This window comes from Sus scrofa, chromosome 6, assembly GCF_000003025.6.
Source record: "Sus scrofa isolate TJ Tabasco breed Duroc chromosome 6, Sscrofa11.1, whole genome shotgun sequence".
Lineage (NCBI taxonomy): Eukaryota > Metazoa > Chordata > Mammalia > Artiodactyla > Suidae > Sus > Sus scrofa.
In genome coordinates, this window is record NC_010448.4 from 105,731,085 (window position 1) to 105,758,247 (window position 27,163).

The 27,163-nt window shown below is 43.6% G+C and overlaps 1 protein-coding gene across 1 annotated transcript; it reads right to left on the reverse strand.

The window, feature by feature from the left end:
• On the reverse strand, positions 9,104-11,142 carry CETN1 (centrin 1). Its single transcript, XM_003360781.4, has one exon. The coding sequence runs from the start codon at positions 10,379-10,381 to the stop codon at positions 9,863-9,865; it is 519 nt and encodes a 172-aa protein (XP_003360829.1). The 5' UTR covers positions 10,382-11,142; the 3' UTR covers positions 9,104-9,862.

The window sequence follows — 27,163 nt, forward strand, 5'->3', positions numbered from 1 at the left end:
GTTACATAATAGTAAAAGTGTCAATTCACAGAGACGTCACATCAATGTCTTAGCACCAAACAGCAGAGCTGCAAAATATGTGAGGCAAAGACTAATAGAATTATGAGTGGAGGCTTTAATGTCCCTCTCTCCAACAAGTTGATAGAATAACTGGACAGAAAATCACCAGGGTTTTAGGAAAATTCAACATCACTAACAACCAACAGAATCTAATCATCATTTAAATAATAGATATGCTAAGGACACCAATCAAAAAAGTGGACATTATGAAAGAACAGATGTGTATGTAAGCAGAGAGATGGAAATTCTCTCCGAAAAGAGTCAAAAGGAAATGCTAGAAATCAAAAAGACTGAAATAGAAATGAAGAATATCTTTTTGGGGGGCTCATTAGTAGACTGGACTTAGCCAAGGAAAGAATCAATGAGCTGGAAGACACGGCAATAGAAATTTCTAGAACTGAAACCTGAAGAAAAGAAAGAATGAAAAAGACAGAACAGAATGTATAAGAACTGTAGGACAATTACAAAAGGAGTAACACAAGGGAATACTAGAAGAAGAGAGGGAGACAAAGGAAAAGAGGAAGTCTTGAAAATAATAATGACTGAGAATTTTCCAAAATTAACGACAGATACAAACCATAGGTCCAGGAATCTCAGACAACACCAAAAATCTCCATGTAATTATCAAACTGTAGACGTGGTGATCCTTTTGCAACATATAGAACTATTGAATCACTATGTTGTGCACATGGGCCAAACACAGCGTTGTAGGTAAATATACTTAAATAAATAAATACAACACCACACTGTGTTACCATAAATAATAAAATAGGGTGCATTTGCAGACCCTTTTAAAAATATCTTTTTGGAGTCCTCCTGTGGCACAGCAGGTTAAGGACCTGGAAATGTCACTGCTGTGACTGAGGTCACTGCTATAGCAGGGGGTTTGATCCCTGGCCTGGGAATTCCCACATGTTGCAGGCATGACTAACCACCCCCAACCTCCATTTTTTTGATTGTTTTTATGATTCTCCTTTATACTTTTAAATATACACATTAGCTGAACACCATGTATTTTATTTTATTATATTTAATTTTATTTGTCTTTTTGTCTTTTTAGGGCCACACCCGCGGCATATGGAAGTTCCCAGGCTAGGGGTCCAATTGGAGCTGTAGCCGCCGGCCTCCACCACAGCAATAAGGGATCTGAGCCGTGTCTGCAGCCTACACCACAGCTCATGGCAATGCCAGATCCTTAACCCACTGAGTGAGGCCAAGTATCAAACCTGTGTCTTAATGGATACTAGTCAGATTCGTTTCTGCTGAGCCAGGATGGGACCTCCCCACCATGGTATTTTAAATGCTTGCTATTTAATTTTAAATTTTCCAAGTATTTCTTAGTATTTAGTTAAACTTAAGTTATGAAACTGTAAAAAATGGCACATGCCAATGATATTACAATTAAAGCCTTTCATTAACAAATTTTTAAAAAACTGCAGAAAATCAAAGACAAAGAGAACTTCCCCAAAGAGGCCAGAGGTGGGGTAGGGGAAACACCTTACTTGTAGGAAAACAAGGATAAGAATTACACTGACTTCTCTTCAGAAACCATGCAAGCAAGAAGAAAGTGGAGTGAAACATTTAAAGTGCTAAAAGTAAAAAACTCTACCTTAGAATTCTGGGTTCAGTGAAATTATCTTTCAAAAGTGAAGGAGAAATAAAGACTTTTTCAGAGAGGCAAAAATTGAGGGAATTAGTAAAGCTATCACCAGGTGACCTGCTATGTAAGAAAGAAATTCTTCAAGAGAGAAAGAAAATGATTTAAGTCAGAGACTCAGAGCTACATAAAGAAGAACATTAGAAACATGTGATTTCACTTCTACGTGGAATCTAAAATACAAAATAAATGAACTCACATGACAAAACAGAAACAGAATCATAGGTACAGACAACAGGTGGTTGCCAGAGGGGATGGGGGGGGGTGAGGTGGGTAGAAGAGGTGAGGGGAACAGAGGTACAAACTTCCAGTTGCAAAATAAATGACTCACAGGGATGTAACATATAGAGTAGGAAATATAGTCACTAGTAACGTAATATTTTTGTGTGGTGACAGTGACTAGATTTACTGTGGCAATCGTTTTGTAATAGAAATTTGAGTCACTGTGTTGTGCTCCAGGAACTAACATAGTGTTATAGGTCAATTATACATTAAAAATGAACAGACACTCATAGAAAAGAGACCAGAAGCACATTAGAGAGGAATAAATGAGGGTAAAATAAAATATTTTATTTTGGGAGTTCCCATTGTGGCCCAGTGGGTTACCAACTGAGTATTCATGAGGATGGGGGTTCAATCCCTGGCCTCGCTCAGTGGGTTAAGGATCTGGCATTGCTGTGAGCTGTGGTATAGGAAGAAGACACGGCTCAGAGCCCACATTGCCACAAGCTATGGCATGGGCCAGCAGCTGTAGTTCTTACTTGACCCCAGCCTGGGAATTTCCATATGCCTCAGGTGTAGCCCTAAAAAGAAAAAAAAATATTTTTCTTTTTCCCAATTGATAGAAAACCTTCTATTTTATTTTATTTTTTGCTTTGTAGGGCTGTACCTGCAGCATATGGAGGTTCCTAGGCTAGGGGTCAAATCGGAGCTACAGCTGTCAGCCTATGCCACAGTCATAGCAACATCAGATCTAAGCCGAGTCTGCAACACACACCAGAGCTCACGGCAATGCCAGATCTTTAACCCATTGAGAGAGGCCAGGGATCAAACCTGCAACCTCATGGTTCCTAGTGGGATTCATTTCTGCTGTGCCACAACAGAAACTCCCTGAATGCCTTTTAAAAGAAACTGACAGGGTGGATGAAAAAGCAATACCCAACTATATGCTATTTATAAGAAACATACTTTAAAGACATAGGTAGGCTAAGAAGTAAAGATATTCCATGTACTTCTACTAATCCAAAAAAAAGCTGAAGTAATAATATTAATTTTAGGCAAGGCAGACTTCAGAGCAACAAAAATTATCTGGGACAAAGAGGGGCATTAACTAATGAGTAAAAATATCAATTCTCCAAGAAGACATAAAAATTCTTAACATGTATGCGCCTAAAAACAGAGCATCCAAAATACAAGGCAAAAAACTGATAAATCTGTATGGAGAAATAAGTGAATTCATTGTTATAATTGGAGACATTAACACGCCTGTATCAGAAACGGACACATCCAGGAGGAGAAGCTCACCGAGGACAGAGTTGAACTCAAAATCACCATCAAGGAGTTCCCATTGTGGCAAAGAGGAAACCAATCTGACTCGTAACCACAAGGTTGAGGGTTCGATCCCTGGCCTTGCTCAGTGGGTTAAAGATCTGGCATTGCTGTGAGCTGTGGGGTAGTTCGCAGACATGGTTCCGATCTGGGGTGGCTGTGGCTGTGGCATAGGCTGGCAGTTGTAGCTCCGATTTGACCCCTAGCCTGGGAATCTCCATATGCCACAAATGTGGCCCTAAAAAGAAAGAAAAAAATCACCATCAATCTGCTGGTTATAACTGACATCTGTAGACAAGCTTATCTGAGAAGAGCAGATTACACATTCTACTCAAACTCACACCAATCTTTCACCAAGATGGACCATACCATGGAGCATAAAACACACCTTGACGCATTGAAAAAAGCAGATCTCAAAAACAGATGCTCTCGGACCATGGAGAATTGATTAGAAAAGATAGAAAAATAGCAGGAAAATTACAAACTGTTTGAGATTAAATAATAATATTGCATGGGTCAAAGAAGTGTCAAGAGAAATTAAAACATATTTGGAATGAAAATAAGAATGCAGAAGGACACAGTGAAAAGTGGAGGGAAATTAGTAGCACTGAATGCATATGTTAGAAAAGAAGAAAGACCTAAAACTGATAATCTGCCACCTTGGTAAACTAGAAAAAGGAGTCGTCTGGCATCATGCACAAGCAAGCCTAGAGGGCACAAGTCAGCTGCTTGATGGGTAATCTGTTATCCATCAGATGGTACCAGACCTGCTCCCTCAGCTCATACCTATGACCACACGGGGGCAGGGGGCCCCTTATGACCAGCTGCTGGAGGAGTAAAAATGCTGAACTTGGTTCAGGATAAGTCAGCTTGGCACAATGGACTATGGATGCATTACACTCAAAGGTAAGCAATCAGAGAGCAAAACCTCCCAATGGGCAAGCCTCCTGATAGAGCAGAATCTAATTTGCATGACCAGAAAAGCAGCTTGGATTTAGAATGTATGTGGACTCTGACAGCAGTGACAATCAAGTTGCTGATTGCTCAGGACACTGGAAAAGGAAACATCAGGGATAAAAGGGTCTGGAAAAAAGGCACATAGATGGATTCTATGACGATGGATAGGAGTATAAGGAATACCTATCACTGTTTCTATAGTAGAAGACACCAAACAACTAAGAAGATAGAATGACTTGGGCAGTTGACATCTGTCTGCTCTGTCATTGCCACCCCAGGCCTGGCACTGTGTGCACCTGAATGGAATAGTCATTGTGCAGAGTCAGAGGCTGTTCGTGGGTTCCATTCACAAAGGGTGATACAGCTACTGCTGCCACTGAATGCAGAGCAGCACTGTGTCCCAAGGAGCCTCCTGGTGTCAGGGAATCTAACTGGATCGCTTTGACCCTGGAAAGACCAGTGACTCATCTCGCCTGGTCTGGACCCATGTTTCGGTCATGGGTTTGCCTTCCTTGCCTGTGGAGTTTGAGCCACCACCATAGCTGAATATTTATTCTACCCGTAGAGGATCCCACATAGTATTACAGGGGACCAAAGGACCCACTTTACAGGAAAGGTGGTGCAACGGTGGGAAGACAGGCATAGAAGCTGCTGGTTCTATCACACACAGAAACTTTCAACCTGCTGGAGTGATGGAAAAGCTTGCTGGAGATGCCCCTGAGGGGCCAGTCTGGACATGACAACCAGTGGGGTCAAGTCACTCTAAATCAATGACATTATATGGTATGGGATCACACGAATCCAGCACTCCAAGGTGGAAGGATTTCATACCACAACTCATAGTCATTAACTCTTCAATTTGTGCTTCCCATCCCCACAACTCTGGACTCTGGATATGGAGAGAGCTTGGCTCCTAGAGGGGGAATCCTCCCCTCAGGGGGCACAATGGGAGTCCCATTAAATTTCAGACTATGTGTGCCATCAAGTTATGATGGGTTCCTCTTGCTGAGAGGGCATTGGGCCAGGGAAGGCACCCCCACAGAGGGTAACTGCCCCTGGTCATCAGATTCGAGCATGACCTGATGAGAATCATCAGGTAACGCACTGGAATGTCTCTTGAGGCACCTTCATTCAGTTTTGAGGGCAGAGAGCTGAGTGCAGTGAAACAGAGCCTGAGCAGGGCCTGGGGACATGGTGACTGAGGGCTCAGATACTCCTCAGGAGGAGGCGGGACACCTACGTCAGCACAGCGGAATTGGTTGGGGGAGAGTGATGAGCACCACCTGTGGCCTCGAGACCACCTGCTATTACAGGGCTGTTGTTTGTCCCTCTAGATTTCCTTTGGTAAGTTTCCCTGAAGAAGAGCAATCCATCAGAATCCTGAATTAGCTTCTCTCAGACCTTACACAAAGCCATTGGATCTACATGGGGTGGGGTAAGGTATGGGCTGCAAACTGTGGGGCCCCACCCAGATCTCCCCTCTGCCTGTCCCCAGGTGATTGGAGTCTTGATGACTAATAATTTGCAACTGAGTTCTCCTCCCAGTGATTGATTGCCCTTGGTTGAGGACAGCCACATTGCTCAAGGTCAAACTCCCTTTCCTAGAGACAGCTCAGGTCCAGTGACTGTCTATCAATGACAGGTATTTTTTGCTGTTGTTATTTTCTCTTTTTATGGCATATGGATATTACCATGCTAGGGGTTGAGTTGGAGCTGCAGCTGCTGGCCTACACCACAGCTTGCAACAATGCCAGATCCTTAACCCATTGAGTGAGGCCAGAGATCAAACCTGAACCCGAATCCTCATGGATACTAGCTGGGTCCTTAACCCACTGAGTTGCAGTGGGAACTCCCAACAACAAATTTTGTTTGTTTGTTTTTTAGGGCTGCAACGGTATCATATGGAGTTTCCCAGGCTCGGGGTCGAATTGGAGCTACAGCTGCCAGCCTACACCACAGTCACAGCAACACTAGATCCGAGCCTCGTCTGACCTACACCACAGTTCACGGCAACGCCAGATCCTTAACCTACTGGGCGAGGCCAGGGATCGGACCTGCAACCTCATCGTTCCTAGTCAGATGCGCTTCTGCTGCGCTACAACGGGACAAGTTTTAATGAAAAAACTTCCTGGTCCCAATTTGGGTTACTTGCAGGGTCACCCTTGCTCCAGAGCTCCCTGTGAGATCAGCTGAGGCCTTTTCTGTGACAACATTATAGCCCAATTTCTCCCTCTGCCCGGTCTTGGTTTCTCTCCCTGGCCCCATGTGATCCAGAGAATGCAATCAAACTTTCTGTACATAATCCTCACACTCAGAGTCTGCTTCCTATGGAAATCAACCTACAACAATTCAGGGTCTAACCCATCCCATCCTCATAAACATAAGATGCCTTTAAAAAAAAAAAAAAAGCAAAAAAAAAAAAAAACCCTTTACCGTCACTTGCTCACTTGGGGCATTGCTATCTTGATTGTTATACAACCTGGAGACTGTCTGTTTTCACCCTTGGCCTGATGCTCTGCCTTTCACCTGCTACATTGACCAGTAGAAGCAAGGGCTTATCAATGAACTCCCAACACAGTTTCTTTGGTCTATTTCTTGCTCCTTTACTGGGACCATTTGTAATAACCCAATGAAAATTACTTTTTTGGTTCTTCCCAACCTTTATAGCTGTGTTTACTTATCTGCAAAAAGCATTTATAAATTTTCATTGGAATTTTTTTGGTTCTACTTGTGTAAAGACTAGGATACATGTCCTAGTCTTAAAATGCAAACGTTGGAGTTCCCATCATGGTGCAGCGGGAAACAAATCCAACTAGGAACCATGAGGTTGCGGGTTCCATCTCTGGCCCTGCTCAGTGGGTTAAGGATCCAGCATTGCCGTGAGCTGTGATGTAGTTTGCAGATGTGGCTTAGATCTGGAGTTGCTGTGGCTGTGGTGTAGGCCGGCAGCTACAGCTCCAATTAGACCCCTAGCCTGGGAACCTCCACATACCCCGGGTGTGGCCCTAAAAAGACAAAAGAAAAAAAAATTCAAATGTCATGGGAGTTCCTGTCGTGGCTCAGCAGTTAACGAACCTGACTAGCATCCATGAGAATGTGAGTTCAATCCCTGACCAAAAAAAAAAAAAAAAATTCAAATGTCAATCTAGGCCTGGGCAGCTGCCCCCTGCCACTGCTTTACCCTCCATGCCCCATAATATGAGCCAATTGAGAAGCAAGATTGTGTTTAGAGGTTCTTCCTCAGCAATGGATGGGAGCCCCCTGCCTGTGTGTGGGATGGACTGTGTCCTTAATGCAACCCTCTAAGTATGGGGCTACAGCCTCCACAGTTGACCCCACGGTATTTGGGCAGCCCGACAGCTGGGCTTCAGCCCTGGTTCCTGGTTTTTGCTTCTCTCCTTTGCTGGGCTGGGAGCCAAGACGGAACCCAGTGCAGCTGGCCGAGGCTCTGACCCTCTCTTCTAGTCTCTGCCAACTTTCTTTGTTTCTGGTTTTCCTACCTTGATCCATATGTAGATCCTTGGTCCAAGACTTGGGTCAACAGGATGCCAGGAACTCTTGTTTACCAGAATGCCACCCTCCTCCCCTGGCCCTCAACTCAGGCCTTTCACACGGATGCTGATCCCAGTTGCACCTGTATTCAACTGCACCTGAATCCACAATATCCCCACAATCCACCTGAATCCTTGAACCTGAACTGTTAGCGTTTGCAGCATGGGTGTGTTCCTCTGACCTGTAGCAGCCACCTCAGCAAAATCCTTTCTCACAGTAAATGCCCACATACCCATCACTTCAGCTAGTACTGCTGCTTTGACAAATCAGTCCCTGTTAATGAGAATTAAACCCAGGGTAGTTGTTCCCCTAATTAGATTCCCGACTCTCTGAAGGGTAAAATTGCTGGCAAAGCAAGTGAAAAATTTTCCAGAATTTCAGCATTTATTTTAATGGGACTTTGTATGAAGATTTAATTTAGGCTTAGTTGTGACCAAAATATCTTGTTTAATGGTTTTGTTGTCTATTATCAAACATTTGTGTAGGCCTCCATCTCAGTAGATATATAGTTTTCCCACAATTATATTTAAATTTTCTCCAACTTCATTTTTGTAAATGTGCAAAAGGTGACATATCTTATTTTAAAACAAGAAAGACTTGGAGTTCCCTGGTGGCTTAGTGGGTTAAGGATCTAGTATTGTCACTGCTGTGGCTCAGGGTGCTGCTGTGGCTCAAGTTCACTATCTGTGCTGGGAACTTCCACGTGCTGCAGGCTCAGCCAAACAAACAAAGAACCTAGAAAGGCTTCATTTATAACAGAGGACAAGTAGCATTAAAATGTACACAAGCCACAGTGAGTGAATAGTTTCTTGGGATTATAAAATAAAGAACTATCTCTACGCCAGACACTCTGGCATCGACCATATACAAGAGGTGGGGGAAATTAAGTATCAAGAACCAAAATGTTCTAAGAATTCGAAGGTAGACAGTAGCTTATAATAAAGTAATAATAAAATGACTGACTAAATTACACTATAGTTTAATCTAACAGTTAAACACTAGTTGATCTTTCCAAGGACAGATAAGTAGTTTAAAATGTACTACAGATATATATATATGTATATATAAAATATATACATATATTTTTGTATGTATATATGTATATGTGTGTGTGTGTGTTTTTTTTGGTTTTTTTTGTTTTTTTTTTTTGTTTTTTTTTTGGCAATTCTCCTGGCATGTGGAAGTTCCTGGGCCAGGGATCAAACCTGTGCCACAGCAGCAATCTGAGCCACAGCAGTGACAGCACCATATCCTTAACCTGCTTCACCACAAGAGAACTCCCACAGACGCTTGTTAGTTTCCTAAACTGAAATCTTACATTTGTAAATATTTACTCAAAATCATTAGTTAGTTTAATCTCTTAAGCAAATTATACTTTACTTGGGCCGGTATTAAATTTTGTTTTTATTCTGTAGCCCAAGAATGAATACATTCCAGCCCTGGATAATCCACAGTAGATAACATATACACAAATGGAGAATCGTTTACATGTGATGAAGTCAGAGAATAGTCTCAGTTGCACAATTTACCACCAGCCAAAGGCAAGCCTATCCCTTAGAACAGTATCTTTCCTGAGCGCAGTAAATAGCTGCGATGTTTTCCTTCAAACCAAGATTCAGTTAAGTGAAAAGCAATGGCTAGGATGACCTGCTGACGAATCCACCTCATCCTGCAAGAACAATGACTTGAATTTAAGGAATTACATATGAAGCAAAATAATTTAAGACCACCAAAGAAGCGCCAAGAGAACAGCACTGCTGTTTTGAACCAAGAAGCCACGTTGCCTTCACTTTAATGGATGTCCACCAATGCAGGGCACATGGCCTGGGGACAGGAATTTCAGCACCCTTGATTCAACCGAAACTACTCCAGGTCTGCCCTTGGGAATTACAAACCAAAACTCATGTTAAAAGCATCTTTAAACTTCTGTAATTGAGCTAGATAGAGATTTGGAAGTAGAGCTTTTTAGACAAATTGGGGGTAAGGAGAGAGGCAGTGAAGTCCTCTAAATCAAGGTTTCCCAAAACAGAAGCAGGGAACCCGGCAAGTGTGACTCAACTCTGCACGTGCTTGTCTGAGAAACCAACATTAATAAAGGTTGGTCTTTTTCATGATCCGAAGAAATTCTTCCTCGTTCACTTCGCCGTCTCCATCCCGGTCCGCTTCGTCAATCATTTCCTGAAGCTCCTCATCCGTGAGGTTTTCCCCCAACTCGTTGGCCACGCGTTTTAGATTTTTGAATGAGATCTTGCCAGTTTCATCGTCGTCAAAGAGCCTGAAAGCCTTCAGGATTTCCTCTTTGGTATCCTTCTCGGCCATCTTCTGCGTCATCACGGCCAGGAAGTCATTGAAGCTGATTTTCCCTGTGCCTTCCTTGTCCACCTCCGAGATCATCCTCTTCATCTCCTCCTTTCTGGGTTCAAAGCCCAGCGCTCGCATAGCCACCTTCAGCTCCTTCACGTCGATGGTGCCGCTGCCGTCAGCATCGAAGAGGTCAAACGCTTCGCGAACTTCTTGCTTCTGATCTTCAGTGAGTTCAGGCTTAGGGCCCACCTTTCTTTTCTGGCTGGTGGAGGCCACTTGTGGCTTCTTGAAGCTGGAAGCCATCCTCCGGCGGTGGCGGTGGTTATTTAACGCTTGACCTCACCGCGCTTGCGCTGGGGCGCTCCCGCCTGGAACGCAGGCGCGGGGCCTCCCCTCCTTCAACCCTCGTGCTCTCTCTGGGGGCTTCGAGGTCTGATGCACTTTAACTGCCACAGTCTCCTCCATTACTACCCAAGCTGGCAAGACTTGCTTGTATCCACTATTGTCCTCTATAACTTGTTGGCATTTGTTCTTTCCAGGCCATCTGTCAGCATCCATAGGACAAGGTTAATATGGTTATTTGGAGGTTGTCTTCCTCTCTCCTTTTCCATACAAACTTAAAAAAACCCTCCTGGCCTGAGGTTACCTAAGGGTAAGCTTAGGATCATCAAGACTGAGTTTGATTCCTTGACATAAAATGTGGGGAAGGAGGAAGAGAGTATATTAAAAGTCACACCATGTGTTCAACTTGACATAAATGGAAAACAGATAAAACGGAAAAAGTTATGTAGAAAATTTGTACAAGTGTGTTTCCTGACATTATGCTCAACAGTAATGAAAGTTTCACGAGCTTATTTGGTGTGCACTGAAACATGAGATGTGATATCCACAGGAGAGATTTACTTTCAGTGATTCCATTTTGCATGCTCAGTATAATTGCAGTTGAATAATGGTCATAGTTTCATTCACTAGGCTTTGACTTGGAGAGACAGGCAGGGGCTGAAATACCGCCTTCTGGGTTGGTAGTTTAGAAAACTCTATCAGCGTATAACTCACTGTTTATCATCCAGTTGGGGCTGTGCTGAAAACCACATTCTGATGGCCCTGCTTGGGCAGTGGACACAGGAGGAGGTGATACTGGGCATGCTGGGACTCAAAATTGCCTCCTGAGAACAAAGGGGCAAGAGAAAAACAGGCTTTTCAGGTGAAAAGAAAGAACAAATTCACCAAGTCAGCCCATAAAGGGATTGTGTCTGGAATTGCTCTGTAGATGCTAGGACTCAGTGATTTTTGTTTGAGCGAAGGCTGGACATCTTTAGGGTTTTCCCTTCGCATCAATGAAAAATGAATGTTTCTTTGCACATAATTAAAATATTTTGAATAAACTATTGTTGCTTATGGTGGTAAAAATAAAAAAAGAGTGAACCGCTCCTTTTTTAAATGATTTAAAAAAACACAACAGAAAGCTGACTTTTTTCTAGCATTCTTGCAAAAAAAAAAAAAAATCTCGATTTATCCCTACTTGATCAGTTACAAGTGAGGGCAATTTCAAGAGTTTTAATTGAAGGATTTTTGTATCCTCAGCATCTAGAACAGTGCTTGACATATATTAAGTAGGTTAATAAATATTTGTTGAATAAATAAATGACAGTTAATGATGGGCTTAAAATACTTCTGAATTGCCAAAATAAAACAAACAAAACCCCCAAAAGATTAAAATATGCTAGGAGTGTTTTTTAAAATTAGTGATCAGATATTGTTTACACGACAAGCTTAATTAGCCAGATCTCACTACCTGCCTCGGTCGATATATGACATAATGGACAGAGGGCCTGGGCCCAGGCTTTCTAAAGGTCAAGGAAACTTACTGGGACATTCCTCCAACACCCGCCTTCCCTAACACTTGTCACAAATGGTGTCAACTCGAAGTAGACTTTGGCAAGTATAAATTGACATTGCCTGCCTTCCAACCCTGCAAATCCTCCTGCTTGCTTGCTTTCTTCTTTTCCTTCTTCTTTTTTTTGGCTATGCCGATGGCATACAGAAATTCCCAGGCCAGGGATTGAACCTGTGACACAGCAGCAACCTAAGCCACAGCAGTGACAACTGGTAGGTCCTTAACCCACCAGGCCACCAGGGAAGTCCCAAGCCTCCTTTATCTTAACTGGGTCAAAGAGCTTGGGATCTTATACCAAACTTTATTATCCCTGTGACTTTGAGAAAGTCACTTAACCACCCAGACTTGGTTGAAACATCTGCAAGTAGGCATACTTTGCAGTATGCTTACCGCATAGTAGGAATAGAGCTTCCTATTAGGGCTCCTGAGAGTGTTCAGGGAGCTACCCCAGGGACAGTGACTATAAGAAGCTACTTCAGGGGCCACACAGGGCTGGGTGATTGTTAGCTGAATATGAATTTGTCCCAGACATTGTGCATTTCTTTTGACATCCACTCTTCTACCCAAATGCAAGCCAAACTATGATGTGTTGGGAAAAACTGAAGGATAGAGGCTGCTTTATATAGAGCTACATTTGGGCCAAGCTGAGCTCAAAGCAAAACGGTTGTCATGGTTTCCAGATGTGTGCAATCAGCTGTCACAGCTAAGGGCCACCAGGAGCTCCTTTTGGAGAAAACAGTGCCTTTGGCCGGAGTCAGCTCTCTTAGGGAGTTACTTTGTGTTCATAGTCTGTGATCTGAAAAGAAGAAGGGAAGCTTACATTGATTAGGTGCCTAGCATTGGGCTTGGTCCTCTCATTTAATCCTTGTCATCCTTTTGCAAATGAAAAAAAAAATGAGGCCTGGGAGGGGCTGTCACATATCCAGGGGTGCACAGCCAATAAATGGTGGCTCTGGAATTTAAACCTAGTTGGTTTGGGTCCACTGCTGAGGCTTTGTTCACCACTCCACACTGCCTTCTTTAGTAGTTGAGATTATTACCAAAGTGCAGTGTCACTGGGAAGGTACGATACTAATTTTCTTCCCTTAGCCTAACAACAATTAATCATCTTCCCTAGAAAGATTTAATGAGATTTTGTAGGATCTCAGGCAGGAACCCATTGGGGCTGAGTCACTGAGAGGAGGAGCAATATGCTTGGAATTTACATTCGTTCTTCAATTCTGCTTCACCCCATACCCATTCTGCTGGGAAGCAGTCTGGGCAAAGTGTTTTTGGTTGGCATCAGTCAGAGTCTATATAATGCTTGCAAAATTCAGCTTCATTGCTTTAAAGTCACTTTTCAAGTTTGAAGAAGACCAACATAAAGTAAATGAGGTGTTCTGGAAAATCCATAGTTCTGAGCGGTTTTGTTTGGTTTTGTTCCTGCACTGAACATTTTCTATACCACATTGTCCTAGGTAGTATGCTCAATCAGTTGTTGATTGAAAGGGGGAAGAGGAGAGACGGTTGTTTAAATCTGGTCCTAGGAGCTTAACAGCTGGAAGGGGCTGGGGTTGGGGGGGGGGTGAAGAGGAGCTGGAATTCCACAGCTGGGTCCAGAGTCAGCTGAGAGCAAGCAAAAGGACCCCTGCAGTTTGCTTATTCTAATTATTTGGTTTTCCATTAGACTTACAGTGGCTTGAAAAAGGTGAGGCTTAGGAGCCTTTTAAATTTAAGTTGCACTCAGCAAATTCAGCAAATTCCAGGTGCCACCCAAGGCAGAAAACGTGCATAATAAGGTTTCTTTATTGCTGCCTATTTACTTTCCAACAAATGCAGAACAGAGAAAATGCAAAATGCTTGACACTTCTGCAAGAGCAAGATTACTGTGTGTGGGGAGGGTGATCCCCAAACCAACAATAACAGAACTATTTATTCGTGAATACGTGGAGCCTTTACAAGAAATGGACTCAGCAGCAGCAAGTTTTACAATCCCGGTGGTCTCAGAGTGGGAAAATGAGGTCCAGTCCAGTGACTCAACCCAAGCCTTTTTGGCAAGCCCAGGAGCAGACTTAAGTGTCCAGCCAACGGCTACATAATTTCTCCTTCCACGGACCCCAGAAATATGCCTCTCAGATACAAAAGCCGACTGTGTTTCAGAAAAGAATTTACCAGAATCTCACACTTCTTCTCAAACTTTCACCCACATACTCCTAAGAGCAGGGGAGATTTAAAGCACTCCCTAGGGATCTGGGGAAACATTTAGAAGAAGACTACACCCAGAATGAAAGGTCTTTATTTTATTTATTTATTTATTTATTTATTTTTAATTTTTTTTTTTTTTAGGGCCGCACCCACAGGTATATGAAAAATCCCAGGCTAGGGGTCGAATCAGAGCTGTAGCCACTGGCCTATGCCACAGCCACAGCAATGCCAGATCGGAGCCGTGTTCTTGACCTACACCACAGCTCACAGCAACACCAGATCGATCCTTAACCCACTGAGTGAGGCCAGAGATCAAACCCGCCTCCTCATGATTGCTAGTCAGGTTTGTTAACCACTGAGCCACATGGGAACTCCCAGAACGAAATGTCTTTATAATCCTGTTTTCTCTTTTTAAAAAGTGAATTTTGCTTTCTGCTTCGTTGCATATTTGGTGGTTCTATTATAGTTTTAAATGACTGACCATCAAGCAAATTTGATTCCTTTTCAAGGGAAAAAAAAAAAAAAAAAAGCACTGTGTGCCACGGTCTAGGCATGTGGGTCGGAAGGAGAATTTCTGGACTCATTTCAGGGTAAAAAGAAGAGTTTATTGAGCATGGCGAAGTGGAGAGAAAGTAGAGTTTATTGAGATAAGAGTCACTGCAAGCACAGCGGGATGGCTTCCTGACAATCAGGGAGAGCCAACAATGAGCACATGGTCATGTCTGTTTTTATAACCCAGGGAGAAAAGAGGTCTTGCCATACACCTGCTGACCTGCTGATTGGTGGGGGAAAGAGGGGTTTTATGATACACTTGCTGGTTGGTTGGGGGCCCTATAGGGGTGGGGTGAGGAGTGGGCCACATGCCTTTCCTAGTAGGGGGTAGGAAGGAGTAGGCTAGCTTGTTCAAGTTGGGGAAAGGGGTATTACAATGGTGGGGCATTACAAGTTGGGGTGAAGATAAGGGTCTGGTAATTCTCGTCTTGGCCAGAGGCTTTAAGTTCAATCTCCTTGAAGGGGCCCTGAAGCTCAGCACTTTGCTTATTTGGTGACTTTAAGTATACCTCCAGGAGCTGGGAGAACCTTGTATGTTTTACTTAATTCTAACCTAAAGTGGAGTTTGCAGTGAAAGGAATAAAGATCAGCAGTGTTTTCTGCTCCTACCCAACCAAGATCCTCTCCACTTATACATCATTTGGATTTTGGTGTCCAAGAAGAAGGAGGAAGGAAAAGTGTGAGGAGGAGAAGAAGGAAGATGAATGAATCTCTAGAGCATTTGCAACTTGAAAGCTGGTGTGAAATGAAATGCATCTGTTACAGCCACTGTGCAGCAGCCCTATGGCTGCAGTGTATCAGCTCCATCAGCCTTTTACCTGGTGAGAAACAAAGCGAGCACTTAGAGAGTTGGAGAACTCAGGTTTATTATGCTGGCTGGCTCAGAGGAGATCACGCTCCAGAGTCTGAGCCCTGAAGAAGCATTTCACAAGGCTTTTATGGGCTAGCTCTTCTGGGTACATGCCTGGCAGGACAGACAGGAGTGACAGCTGTCAGGGTCATGGCTGTGGAAGAAAATTTATAGAAGCAGATGCATGGGGGAGGGAGTAGTTAGCTGGATTCTGCTTAGTCATCATGGCTGGGGTGGATCTTCCCTACTTTTTATCCCAGGATAGTTCCTCCTTCACATCCATTGAAAGAATGGCTGCCCTCTATTCCCAGAGCCCAAATTAGCCCAACTTAAGCATTGCTTTATTGACAATAAGCTTGTAACTGAGGAGGACCCTGTGGGACTCCTGGGCACAAAAGCCTTTCTATTTCCCCCATTTCTTATTTCTAGGAAATGGGCCTCATCAGCCACCATGATCTTCCTTGAGTCCAAGGGGCAGGTTCAGACAGTTGCTGATCAGGGAAGGGAAGGGATGCAGAGACAAGGGAGGAACAGTCAAGCAGCAATAGTATGGCCTTGGGGCAGGATCCTAGACCCTCCCCCCCCCAAAAGGATACACAGAATGATGTAGGCATTTTATACACCTAAGGGACAAGTTATATTCCTATGCTTCTTTTAGAAATGAATTCTTTAAAATTGAACGGCTTGGAGCCCTTCTGTGTGCTTCTCCCTCATTTAGGATTGCACCCTAATACAATCACCAGTAAGCTAAAGATTAGGCACCCTGAGCACAATTGCCTGTGGGCTAGAGATTATTAGCTTATGATATTTAGCAGAAAATTTCCTAGTTTGTTAATCTCTGATTAATATGTCTTTTTTGCAAATATGGTTATTCTAGGTGATAACCCAGAAGACCACCACCAGGATCACATTGAGATCTCCTGATACCAGCTTCGATGACTAAAATTTCCCCAAAGAAAGAAGAATGCATGTTTGTCCCAATCCTGATTATTACCTGAAACACTGTTTCTCTCCTTTTAGACTATAAAATCCTTACAGTTCTTCCCCAAAGGGGAGCACAATCTTTAAGGCATTAGCTTGCTATGGTCTCCTCTGCCTGGCAAAGCAATAAAAGCTATTTTTTTCATCTTCACCCAAAACTCTGTCTCCACATTTCTATTTGGCACTTGTGGACAAAGGCTGAGTTTTGGCAATGAGCTGGCAAAGGACACAATCTATGTTGACATAAACTCAAAGCAGAGCCTCATGGGATTTATGACCCAGCAGTTGACCACTGAATTCAGGCACACAACAGAAAATGCAGAACCAAAAGGACCAGGAGCAGCTTAGTTGGATTTTTAAAATACTTCCTAGAATAAACCATTGGTTTCCTCTTTGATCTGCTTTCTTTCCTTCTCCAAGGCTAAGACTTTAGCATCTCAAGCTGATTCCTCTACAGAGAACTTCCTGCTCACCAGAGGCAAGAAGGTCAAAAGCCCTCAAGGCTGTTAGTGACACAAGATGGGCCAAGTGGCCTGCATGCTAAGGGTGTCTTTAGGGATTAGCAGTGAACTGGAGAGTTTGTGCCCTTTCAAAAGACATTCAAATTCAAATTCAAATTAAAAAAAAAAAAACAACACAACAACAACCCCAAATAAACAATAAATGGCAGGCCCAAGAAAACTGGTCTTCTGGATAAGAGGTCAGGCAGAACGTGGCCAATGGGCTGCATGGTGTTTGTCTCCTCCTTGTATCAGCCACTTCTGCTGGGGTTCAAGCAGTACAGACACTTCTCAGAGAATAGGACAGAGACCGAGGGAAAATTGAATTCTGGCTCCATGCCTGTTCACACCTAGTTCCTTAAGCACAGCATCAATAGCTTTTATTGCAGGATAAACTGTGCAATAAAAGGACCAGCCCGTGGGGAAAGGGAACTTCTGCAGAGGTAGCGATAAGCTGTTTATTTTTCTGCCCTGAGCCAGCTGGGAAGGAGAGGAGCCCACTCTGCCTGCTGTATTCCTGTGACCTTTCCTACCAGGACCCCTTTGGGAATAGATGGTCCCAGTGATTGGCAGCGAGGCTGATCCAGGTCCAATCCTAGAGCCTCCTCCTGGGTCCCATGCTTGGCACAGTGAAGGAGCAGAGTGGTAGGGGCCTACCCCCATCCCGGCCACAACTGCCATGTTATCAGAGGTCGGCCTCTGGATTTACTGGGAATCGGGAAGGGACAGTAGATGGTAGAGAAAACATACGCCTTTTAAAAGAGGATTTATTTGCCTTAGTAAAAATTTCTGAAAAGTGGATTTCGACTCAAAATCAGTTCTGTGACTGTAACATACATTTAAAGATAAGCTTCTGAACTAAATTACAGCTCCATTGCGTTTCAAAGTTTAGCAGTTGTATCAGCAAACAAAACATCAAAGGGAACCAATGGGTCCTGTTAGTCTCCTCTGAAGCAGTCACTAGAAATCCCTTCATCCACAAGGAGTCATATTACAGCTCCTTCCAGCTAAGCCTCTAAAAAGGAAAGGGGTACAATCAGGACAGGAGAAAATGACGCCCCCTCTCGTCCTTTCCAGGTGGCAACCAACCTTCCCCATGGAGGTTTTTCATTTAGTTGTTGGTGAAAACATCTATTGAAACCTAGTGGGTTCACAGCCTGGAGTTACTGACCCTCTGCTTTCCTTCAATTCTGCATTTACTACTTTGCCTCTACAAAGTCCTTTCCAAATTCCTTTGGTTTCTGGATCATTCTTATCTGAAAGCCATGTTCTTTCTCCCCCCCCCGGCCTTTGGCATTGGTCAGGGTTTCTTTTGCCTGGAGTGCTGTGCATGGGACAAAGCTTACAATGGAAACAAAGTCATTAACTCGTGGTCTTGTTCTCAATTACACCTCATACAAAGTGTTTGCCAGGGTGATCTCAGGCTCCGGTGCCTTAGTGCAAGCCCATCGTGAGTTAATTTTGAAGCTCTCCTCATTCTCTAAGAACAGATTTCCTGCAGGCACTTTGAATAATGTTTTAAGGATAACAGATGGGAATGAGGCAAGAAGAGAAAGCTGACTCCCAGATATGAACTCACATTTCAATCTCATCTACCAATTTGGGTTGAAAAAGGAGAGGAGGATACACCTCACTGCAGTCCTGTCTTGTGACCTTATCAGAATCGTGCATATTTAGTGAAACCTAAGAAAGTGATAGATTTTATATAGCTTCTCTTTCTGCTTTCAAACTGTGAACATCCTAACTTCTCAACATAGTAAAATTTTATTTAATTATTTATTTTGTCTTTTCAGGGCCGCACTAGCGGCATATGGAGGTTCCCAGGCTAGGAGTCTAATCAGAGCTACAGCTGCCGGACTATGTCAGAGCCACAGAAACGCCAGATCCAAGCTGCATCTGGGACCTGCACCACAGCTCACGGCAACGCCAGATCCTTAGCACACTGAGTGAAGCCAGGGATCAAACCTGAAAGCTCATGGTTCCTAGTCAGATTTGTTTCTGCTGAACCACAATGGGAATTCCATAGTAAAATTCTAGAGAATGGAGTTCCCACTGTGGTAAGTGGGTTAAGAATCCCACTGCAGTGGCTTGGGCCATTGCATAGGTTCAAAGGAGGCACAGGTTTGAACCCTGGATCCTGCGTGGCCACAGCTGTGGCTTGGATTCAGTCTCTGGCCTGGGAACTTCTATATGCTGTAGATAGAGCCATAAAAAAAAAAATTTAGAATTTCCCATTGTGGCACAGTGGAAATGAATCCATGAGGACTTGAGTTGGATCCCTGGCCTCACTCAAGGGGTTAAGGATCTGGCATTGCTGTGGCTGTGGTGTAGGCTAGCAGCTGCAGCTCTGATTCGACCCCTAGCCTGGGAACTTCCATATGCTGTGGTGTGGCCCTAAAAAGCCAAAGCAAAAAAAAAAAAGAAAAAAAAAAGACTAAGACATAAACTTATTTTATGTTTACATATTATTCAAATAAAAGAAAGACTGCCTTAGAATCACTCTCCTCCGTTCCTTAGGATTAATTTAGAATGCCCCAAAACAAATACATTTGAATTTAGCACGGAGGCACTCCAGACATTGACATGGCTAGATAAATGGGTTAATGGCTAAATAAATGGAATACGATTAAGAACATGTTTAGAAGCTGTATTCTTCATCTTAGTGAAACAAGCTCATGGGTGGAGAGCTTTCTGTCCTCCGGAGGTCATTCCACTTCAGCCAGAGCCCGTGGCGGCCCCAACGAGGAAAAGCCAGACAGTGCAGCTCTCGGTACATTCTGATCTGAAACGAGTTGTTATGTCCCTGGTCTGTAACTGCATAGGGGGTGAGCTTATGGCCCAGGTGCACAGGTAGCTGTGTGGTGAGAGGCTTGAGGGGACCCAGAGACCTGGGTGCCTGCCTTGCCACACCAGCCCCAGCCGCTCAGTCATGTGACCTCAGGCAAGTTAAGCTGTCATTTCCTGTAGAACAGTGGAAAACAGTTTGCTTGCAGGGCTGCAGTGGTGATTAAATGAGATAGTCCATGTAAAGGGTTTAACACCGTGTCTGGTCCACGGCACATGCTAAGGGAATGTAGTGCTTTAAGGTCTACAAAGCCCTTCTGTATACACATATAACACCCTGTTTCACTTCTCAAGAAACTACGATGTATGTTTTATTGTTGCCATGTTCTCAGTGCAGCACCTGAGATCAGAGACTCAGCCTTTTTCCCTAATCACACAGCCAGCAGCCAGCAGGGCAAGCACTCAGCCACTTACTCAGCTCACCTCGGGTACTTCTTCCTTCCAATCCCCAAGGTCACTTCCTTCTCTTACCCCTCCTACCTTTTAACCACAAGGCAGGTGAACTACTTATTTTAGACTTTCCAAAGTCCCAGAGAGGAGCAAAGCTCAGAACTTGCTTCAGTCAGATCTAGCATAATGGGTAAATCACGGGCTTTTGAGCCAAACAAACCTGGGTTCAAACTCCAGCTCTTCCACTTCCGCTGGGTCAAGTTGCTCCCCTCTCTGTCCCTATCTCCTCCTTCATGATGTGGCACCAACTTCTCTTTAGATCACTGTAGGCACTTTGAAGGAATGTCCAATGCAAGGCTCTGTCAAGTTCAGTCACATACTAGCCATCTGCTACAAGTTTACTTATTCAGTGGGGATGTATTTAGTGTTCTATGGGTTATTTCATCCTCCTTAAGAATTGGTAGCATTGGTGATATATGATAATCATATTTGTAAAAAAATGATTTTTTTGCATTGCATTGTTTCAGCTTAAAACATACTTTGCCAAGGCAAGAATGTGTATCTTTAATAACATGTTTGGAGGGCAATGCCAACCAGTTAATCCAGTGATTCAGTACCAAGTTGTTGGACCTCTTCTTAGGAGTCCAGGACCGAGCCATGGGGTGGTGAGATTCTCAGTGTGACTGTCATACAGACCATGCGTCTGACAGCTATTTACTGACACCTAACATTTTTATTCACTTTCAAAAAAAAAAAAAAATCCTCCAGTTTGATATGTACAGCTTATGATGATCAGACTTTTCTTAGTACCCCAAAAAACAGTTTCAGTAAAAGAGATGCATTTTTCCTTCTCTCTCATCCAGTCCAAGCTCACATGGCAACCCAGACATTCCCAGGGTGCCAATCTCCTTCAGTATCATCGTTCCAGCCCTCCTAGTAGTTTGCTCTTGTTTTGCAGTCTGAGATGCCTCCCCAGCAGCATCTTGGTCAGTAAAAAGGAGGGCGTATCAGGCACCACTTCAATCCTCTCAGCTCCACCTAACCACTCCTTGGGGTGCCCAAAGCTGTGCAGTCTTAGCCATTTTGCACAATTGCAAGCTGGCAATGCAGCCAGGCTAGCCCACCCTCCAGGCTTCACACCTTTGTTCTGGGGCTTCTTGGACAGTGTAGCAAATGCCAACTAGTGGTGCAGAATTTACACCTTGGCCAATGGAAGTCAGGTATCAATGGGTATTTCCCCTTTGAGTTTCCCCATCAGAAAGTCCTGTGGGCCTGTGTGTGTCACCTATGATAGTGGCCAATTGATAACATTCTTGCACAAGTTCTTCTTTCTTCCTTGTCACACTCCTTTTTGTCACCTCACTCCTGATCCCTGAAACCACTTCCCAAATAAACCTGCAGTCAAGCTTTAGCTGCAGATCTATTCTCAGGGGAAACTTGGCTGAGAGAGGGGAGCACATAGTCCTTCTATGAACCTGAAATTGTCCCATCCCTTCTGCTCACAATCCATGGGCCACATGGAGCTGCAAGGGGGACTGAGGAATGCCTTCTTTATTCTGAGTGGCCATGAGACCTGTTAAAATATCTGTCAGTATGGATGAAGTCTCTGCACATGCTTTGTGCGGCTATTTCTGTTTGACAAATTTGAATGTGTACACTAGATCCTGGATAGACCAGAGAAGTGGGACCTGAGTTTTTACCCACGTTCTTTTTTTTGGCTGTGCCCATGGCATGCAGAAGTTCCCTAGCCAATGCCAGCGACCAGTAACCCAAGCCACAGCAGTGACAACACCAGATCCCTAATTGCTAGGCTACCAGGGAACACCTTTGTCCATGTTCTTCTACCCGTTTTCTATGTGAACTTAAGCAAGTTGCTTAAGTCTTTTGGGCCTAAATGTCCTCACTGGTAAAATGGTGATGGTAAGAACGCCTTTCTCTGAGCAGTGGGGAGAAAATGAGATTGCAGATGGGAAAGTGCTTTAAAATAGACCAAGACCATGAAATGTAGGTTAGATTTGGTTACTGCCTAAATGTAAACTGTAAACCAGTAGCAGAATGTTAGCTTCCACTGTGTCACTAGATTACCAGACAGGTACACCTACAGTGTGATCCAATTCACCCCACAGGTGGATGAGCTCACTCAGCCTACCATCCCAGAAAACAGTGATCTGCATCAGGGAAATGTTTGCTCCCTCAAATGTTGCACCAACATGGGTTCTTGCAGAAAATCTCACTTCATTTCATCTTCATTTCCTTCACTTCCAAGAGATTATTTACCTCTGGAATTGATCCTTTAAAAATAATCACAGGAGTTCCCATTGTGGCTCAGCAGAAACAAATCTGCCAGCATCCATGAGGATGAGGGTTTGATCCCTGGCCTCGCTCAGTGGGTTAAGGAACCAGCATTGCAGTGAGCTGTGGTGTAGGTCACAGACGCAGCTTGGATCCCGCATTGCTGTGGCTGTGATGTAGGTCAGCAGCTACAGCTCCATTTGGACCCCTAGCCTGGGAACCTCCATATGCTGCGGGTGTGGCCTTAAAAAGACAAAAAAAAAAAAAAAAAATCATAAAGAGTAGTTTTCTTGTGGCTCAGTGGGTTAAGGATCAGCATCGTCACTGCTGTGGCTTGGGTCACTGTTGTGGCACAGGTTCGATCCCTAGCCCTGGAGTTTTCACATGCCACAGGCATGGCCAAATAATTACAATAATCATAAAGAGAAGAAAGAGGGAAAATGTTACTCGATATTTGCTACGTGAGCCTAAGGGACAAAACTGCATTCTCTCTCCCCATCAATAACCTATGCTTTCAAACATTAAGGATTCCTTCTGGACTATTTTAAGAAGCAAATTTATTAGTTCTATAGAATCTTGTAATCCTGAGGCATTTAGGAAAACTACATTCTTTGGATTCTATAACCCTGGCTGTTTTCCCAAGCTACTTCAAACAATGGGGCTTTTGCTGATGGGGCACTTCGTGGGCCAGCAGTGTTGTTGAATTGTAAGTAAATAATCTTGAAACAAATCCATGGTTGACACACTGTCATATTATGTTTACTGCTCCAGAGGAGGGATTTATTCTGAGGATATTGAAAAATTCCATTGCTGGTTGGGGGAAGTGACAATTGGGATCACTCATAAATCACAGTGACTGCCCTCTGTACCATACACAGGGTCCAAAACATTGAACATGCACTCAAATGTCATGTGCGAAATAGAACAGTGCTGGCTAAAAATATGTAATGTCGCTAAATAAAAACAGATTCTGTAGATATGACAGATGTTTAAATTGCAAAGTTTAGCTATTGCTAGTGCTGTTCTTCTCCTCCCAGGATTAATAAACAGGGGAGATCTAAAGCGGAGCAGAAAAACTTCAGTTCAAGTGCAACTTGTTTCGAATAGATTTCATGATGTAATGTAGCTCAACTGTGGAGTTGTTTGTTTGTTTTTTTTTCTTTTTAGGGCCGCACCCATGGCATATGGAGGTTCCCAGGCTAGGGGATGAATCAGAGCTGCAACTGCCAGCCTACGCCACAGCCGCAGCAACTCGAGATCAGAGCCACATCTGTGACCTACACCATAGCTCATGGCAATGCCAGATCCTTAACCTACTGAGTGAGGCCAGGGATTGAACCTGCTTCCTCATCGATACTAGTTGGATTCATCACCACTGAACGACAATAGGAACTCCAACTTTTTGGTTTTGAATGGTTCACTGTTTAATGAGACAGATAGCTTTTTTCTTATAAGAAGGACATTGTATTGTAACTTTTTATTTTTATTTTTGTCTTTTCTAGGGCCACACCCGCAGCATATGGAGGTTCCCAGCCTAGGGGTCTAATCAGAGCTGTAGCTGCCGGCCTATACCAGAGCCACAGCAACACTAGATCCGAGCTGTGTCTGTGACCTATACCACAGCTCACAGCAACGCCGGATCCTTATCCCAGTGAGTGAGGCCAGGGATCGAACCTGCAACCTCATGGTTCCTAGTCGGATTCGTTAACTCCTGAGCCATGATGGGAACTCCTGTATTGTAACTTTTTAAAAACCAGTAACTGCTCTGTCATCTCCTCCATGCCCGGCTCTCTTGGGGATTGGTCTGGCTTTGCAGTTGGTGGGTATTGGTGAGGGGGTCTCTTTAGTGTGATGTAGGGACAAAGGGTGGGGAAGGCATACACCACAGTCCTTTATTTCAGCAGAAAATTCTCTAGGCTAACTCCATCTAAATCACAGCAATGTGCAATTACAGATCTAGAAGAACAAAACTAAGGTTAAACTACAACATCCCCTAGTGCATATAATAACCTTCCTCTGATACCTATGATTTTTTTTTTTTTTTTTTTTTTTTTGCCTGGCTGTGTTCACTGGCCTGCAGAGGTTCACATGCCAGGGACTGAACAAAACAGCAGTGAAAACTCGGGATCCTTACCCCACTGAACCACCAGGGAACTCCCTTCTATAATCTTTTATATAGTGAACATGTACTTTTTGAAGACAATTGATTTCCCTACCTATAACAATATCCATAGAGATACAAAAAGAAAAAAAAAAAAAAAAAGGAGCTCTTACACACTGGTGGAATACTCAGCAAAGGACAGTTCAGCAGAGTGGAAGAAACCAGAATTGCTGCAATAAATTGTAGCCCTCTGCCTGTAGTCAGGGAGAACTTCTTGGAGGAGGCTCCACTAGAACCTGCTCTAGCAGGATGATTATGAACCGCCCAGGAGTGGAAGGCTTTCAGGTAGAGGGAATAATGTGCGCAAAGGAGTAGGAGCAAGAAAATGCACCACAAGTCCAGAGCTGCACTTTTGGGACTTCCTGGCAGAGTATAGGCTGTGTGAGTGTGAACATGAGGGGTGGGAAGTCGAGGATGGCCAGGGATGGAGGTCTGGGGCACTCGTGCTTGGAAGGCATTAGGGTGGCAGGCATTAGCCTTGGACGTCCTGGGAATGAGTTATAGAGTCATGGTATAAGATGGTCTAGGAAAGATATGTGTTTCCCTATTGTCAGCTGCCCAGGAGAGGTGGCCTATGGCTGGTGCGGCACAAGTTGACCACAGCATTTCATCTGCTCGTGCCCTTTTTCTGGCCAACCCAGAGGCCCAGACCCAGAGGCAAGACCATGAAGGTCCTCAGCAGCAACAGGAGAGGGGATGGTCTCTTGCACAACACCTAGGAGGGACCGCGGCCCCCATGATGGTCTCACCTCCACCCACACCCCCCTGCCTGGCTGGCTGGCCCTATTATATCTTCATGCCTGCACATTTCATGCGCTCTAGCTAACTAGACTCTTCCCCACATATAAAGAACTGGCAAGTCCCCCTTTCATTTGCTCCCCTTCCTTTTTAATCTCCTCTGTTTTACACTTTATAGTAAGGAATAGTTAACATTCAGATAATCAGTAAATACCCTCAATTCTCTTCTGTGAGAATTCTCTACACCTACACCCCTACCTCCCATGCCAAGACACACACAATCATAGGAAGAAGAGCAAAATGAACTCTCATGTGCCTATCCCCCAGCTTCAGCATTTGCCAACTCCTGGTCATACTGTTTCATCATTACCCCCATCCCTAGGTTATTTTATAGTTAGTCCTAGATATTTCATCTTTAAATAGTTCATCATGAACTAAGAAAGATTTGACTCCCATGACAGTCTGATGCCTCCACCCTGGCCCCCTGGCCAAATTTAAATGTGTTATTTTTATGTTAATTGTCATCGGAGCTTTGGTTCTCAGTTAACAACTAATTGTAAGGCCATTTGCCACTTAAAAAAACATTATCCATGCAAAAACATTTATGTCACATATAATATTAGAACTAAAACTCTTGGAATAATATTAGAACAAACACCCATGTGCGATCATGATCCCGTGAAAGACAGAGAAAGAAAGAACATTCCCAGTGTTTTTGAAGTACAGTGTTTGCTTCTTCTGTCTCCTCTAGTTACCATCTATCCTGCAATTTGAGCAACTCATAGCTCTGTGAGTGTATGTTTGTGTGTGTATTTACCACTCATAAGTTTGAACCTCTAACCAATATATTGTTGAGTTCTGACTATTTGTGAACTTTTCATATAAACAGAATCACACTGAAATACTCTTCTGTGACTTTTTCTCCTTCAACATTATGTTTTGCAGGTTGATTCGTGTCTAGCTATAAATCATTCATTTTCACTGCATCATGGTATTTCATGATATGAAAAGATTGCTATTTATTTATCCATTCTGTTGTTGATTGACATTTGGATTGTTCTTGGAGTTTTTCCTCCAAGAAAATGCTCCTAAGAATATTATTATACTGGTCTTCAGGGCATATGCTCAAGAATTTCTCCCAAGAATGGAAGAATATGCTTATTAATGCATATTCATATTTAGCAGGTGATACAAAGTTTTTTTCTAAAGTAGTGTATCACTTTACATTCCTACCATCTCTACATCATAGTTCCCACCAACTTGGTCTTGTCTGATTTTTTGAATTTTTGTCCTTTGGTTGGTTTCATGTTTTTCCTCCATTAAAAATGAGAGTAAGCATCTTTTCATATGTTTATGGGCCATTCAGTTTCTTTTTCCATAAACATCTGTGTTTTCACTTTTTTTTGGGGGGGGGTCTTTTTCTTGATGCTTCCTGGATGTTTTTTACATATTTTGGATACCAAAACTTTGTTGGTACATAGAATGTCTGCAAAGGAATCTACCAGCGAGGCCTCCCATCCCTGTAGGCACAGGCTGCCTTCGTTGGGACCTGGCCTCTCTATCGTCTCCTCTTGGGTCCGAGCTGACCTGGTGTCTTGCTTTGATCAACAGAATGGGGCAGCAGTGATGCTGTGTGACACCTAGAGGCCTTAAGCTTCCATCTCACCCTCTGGGAAACCAGCTGCCTTGTGAAAAG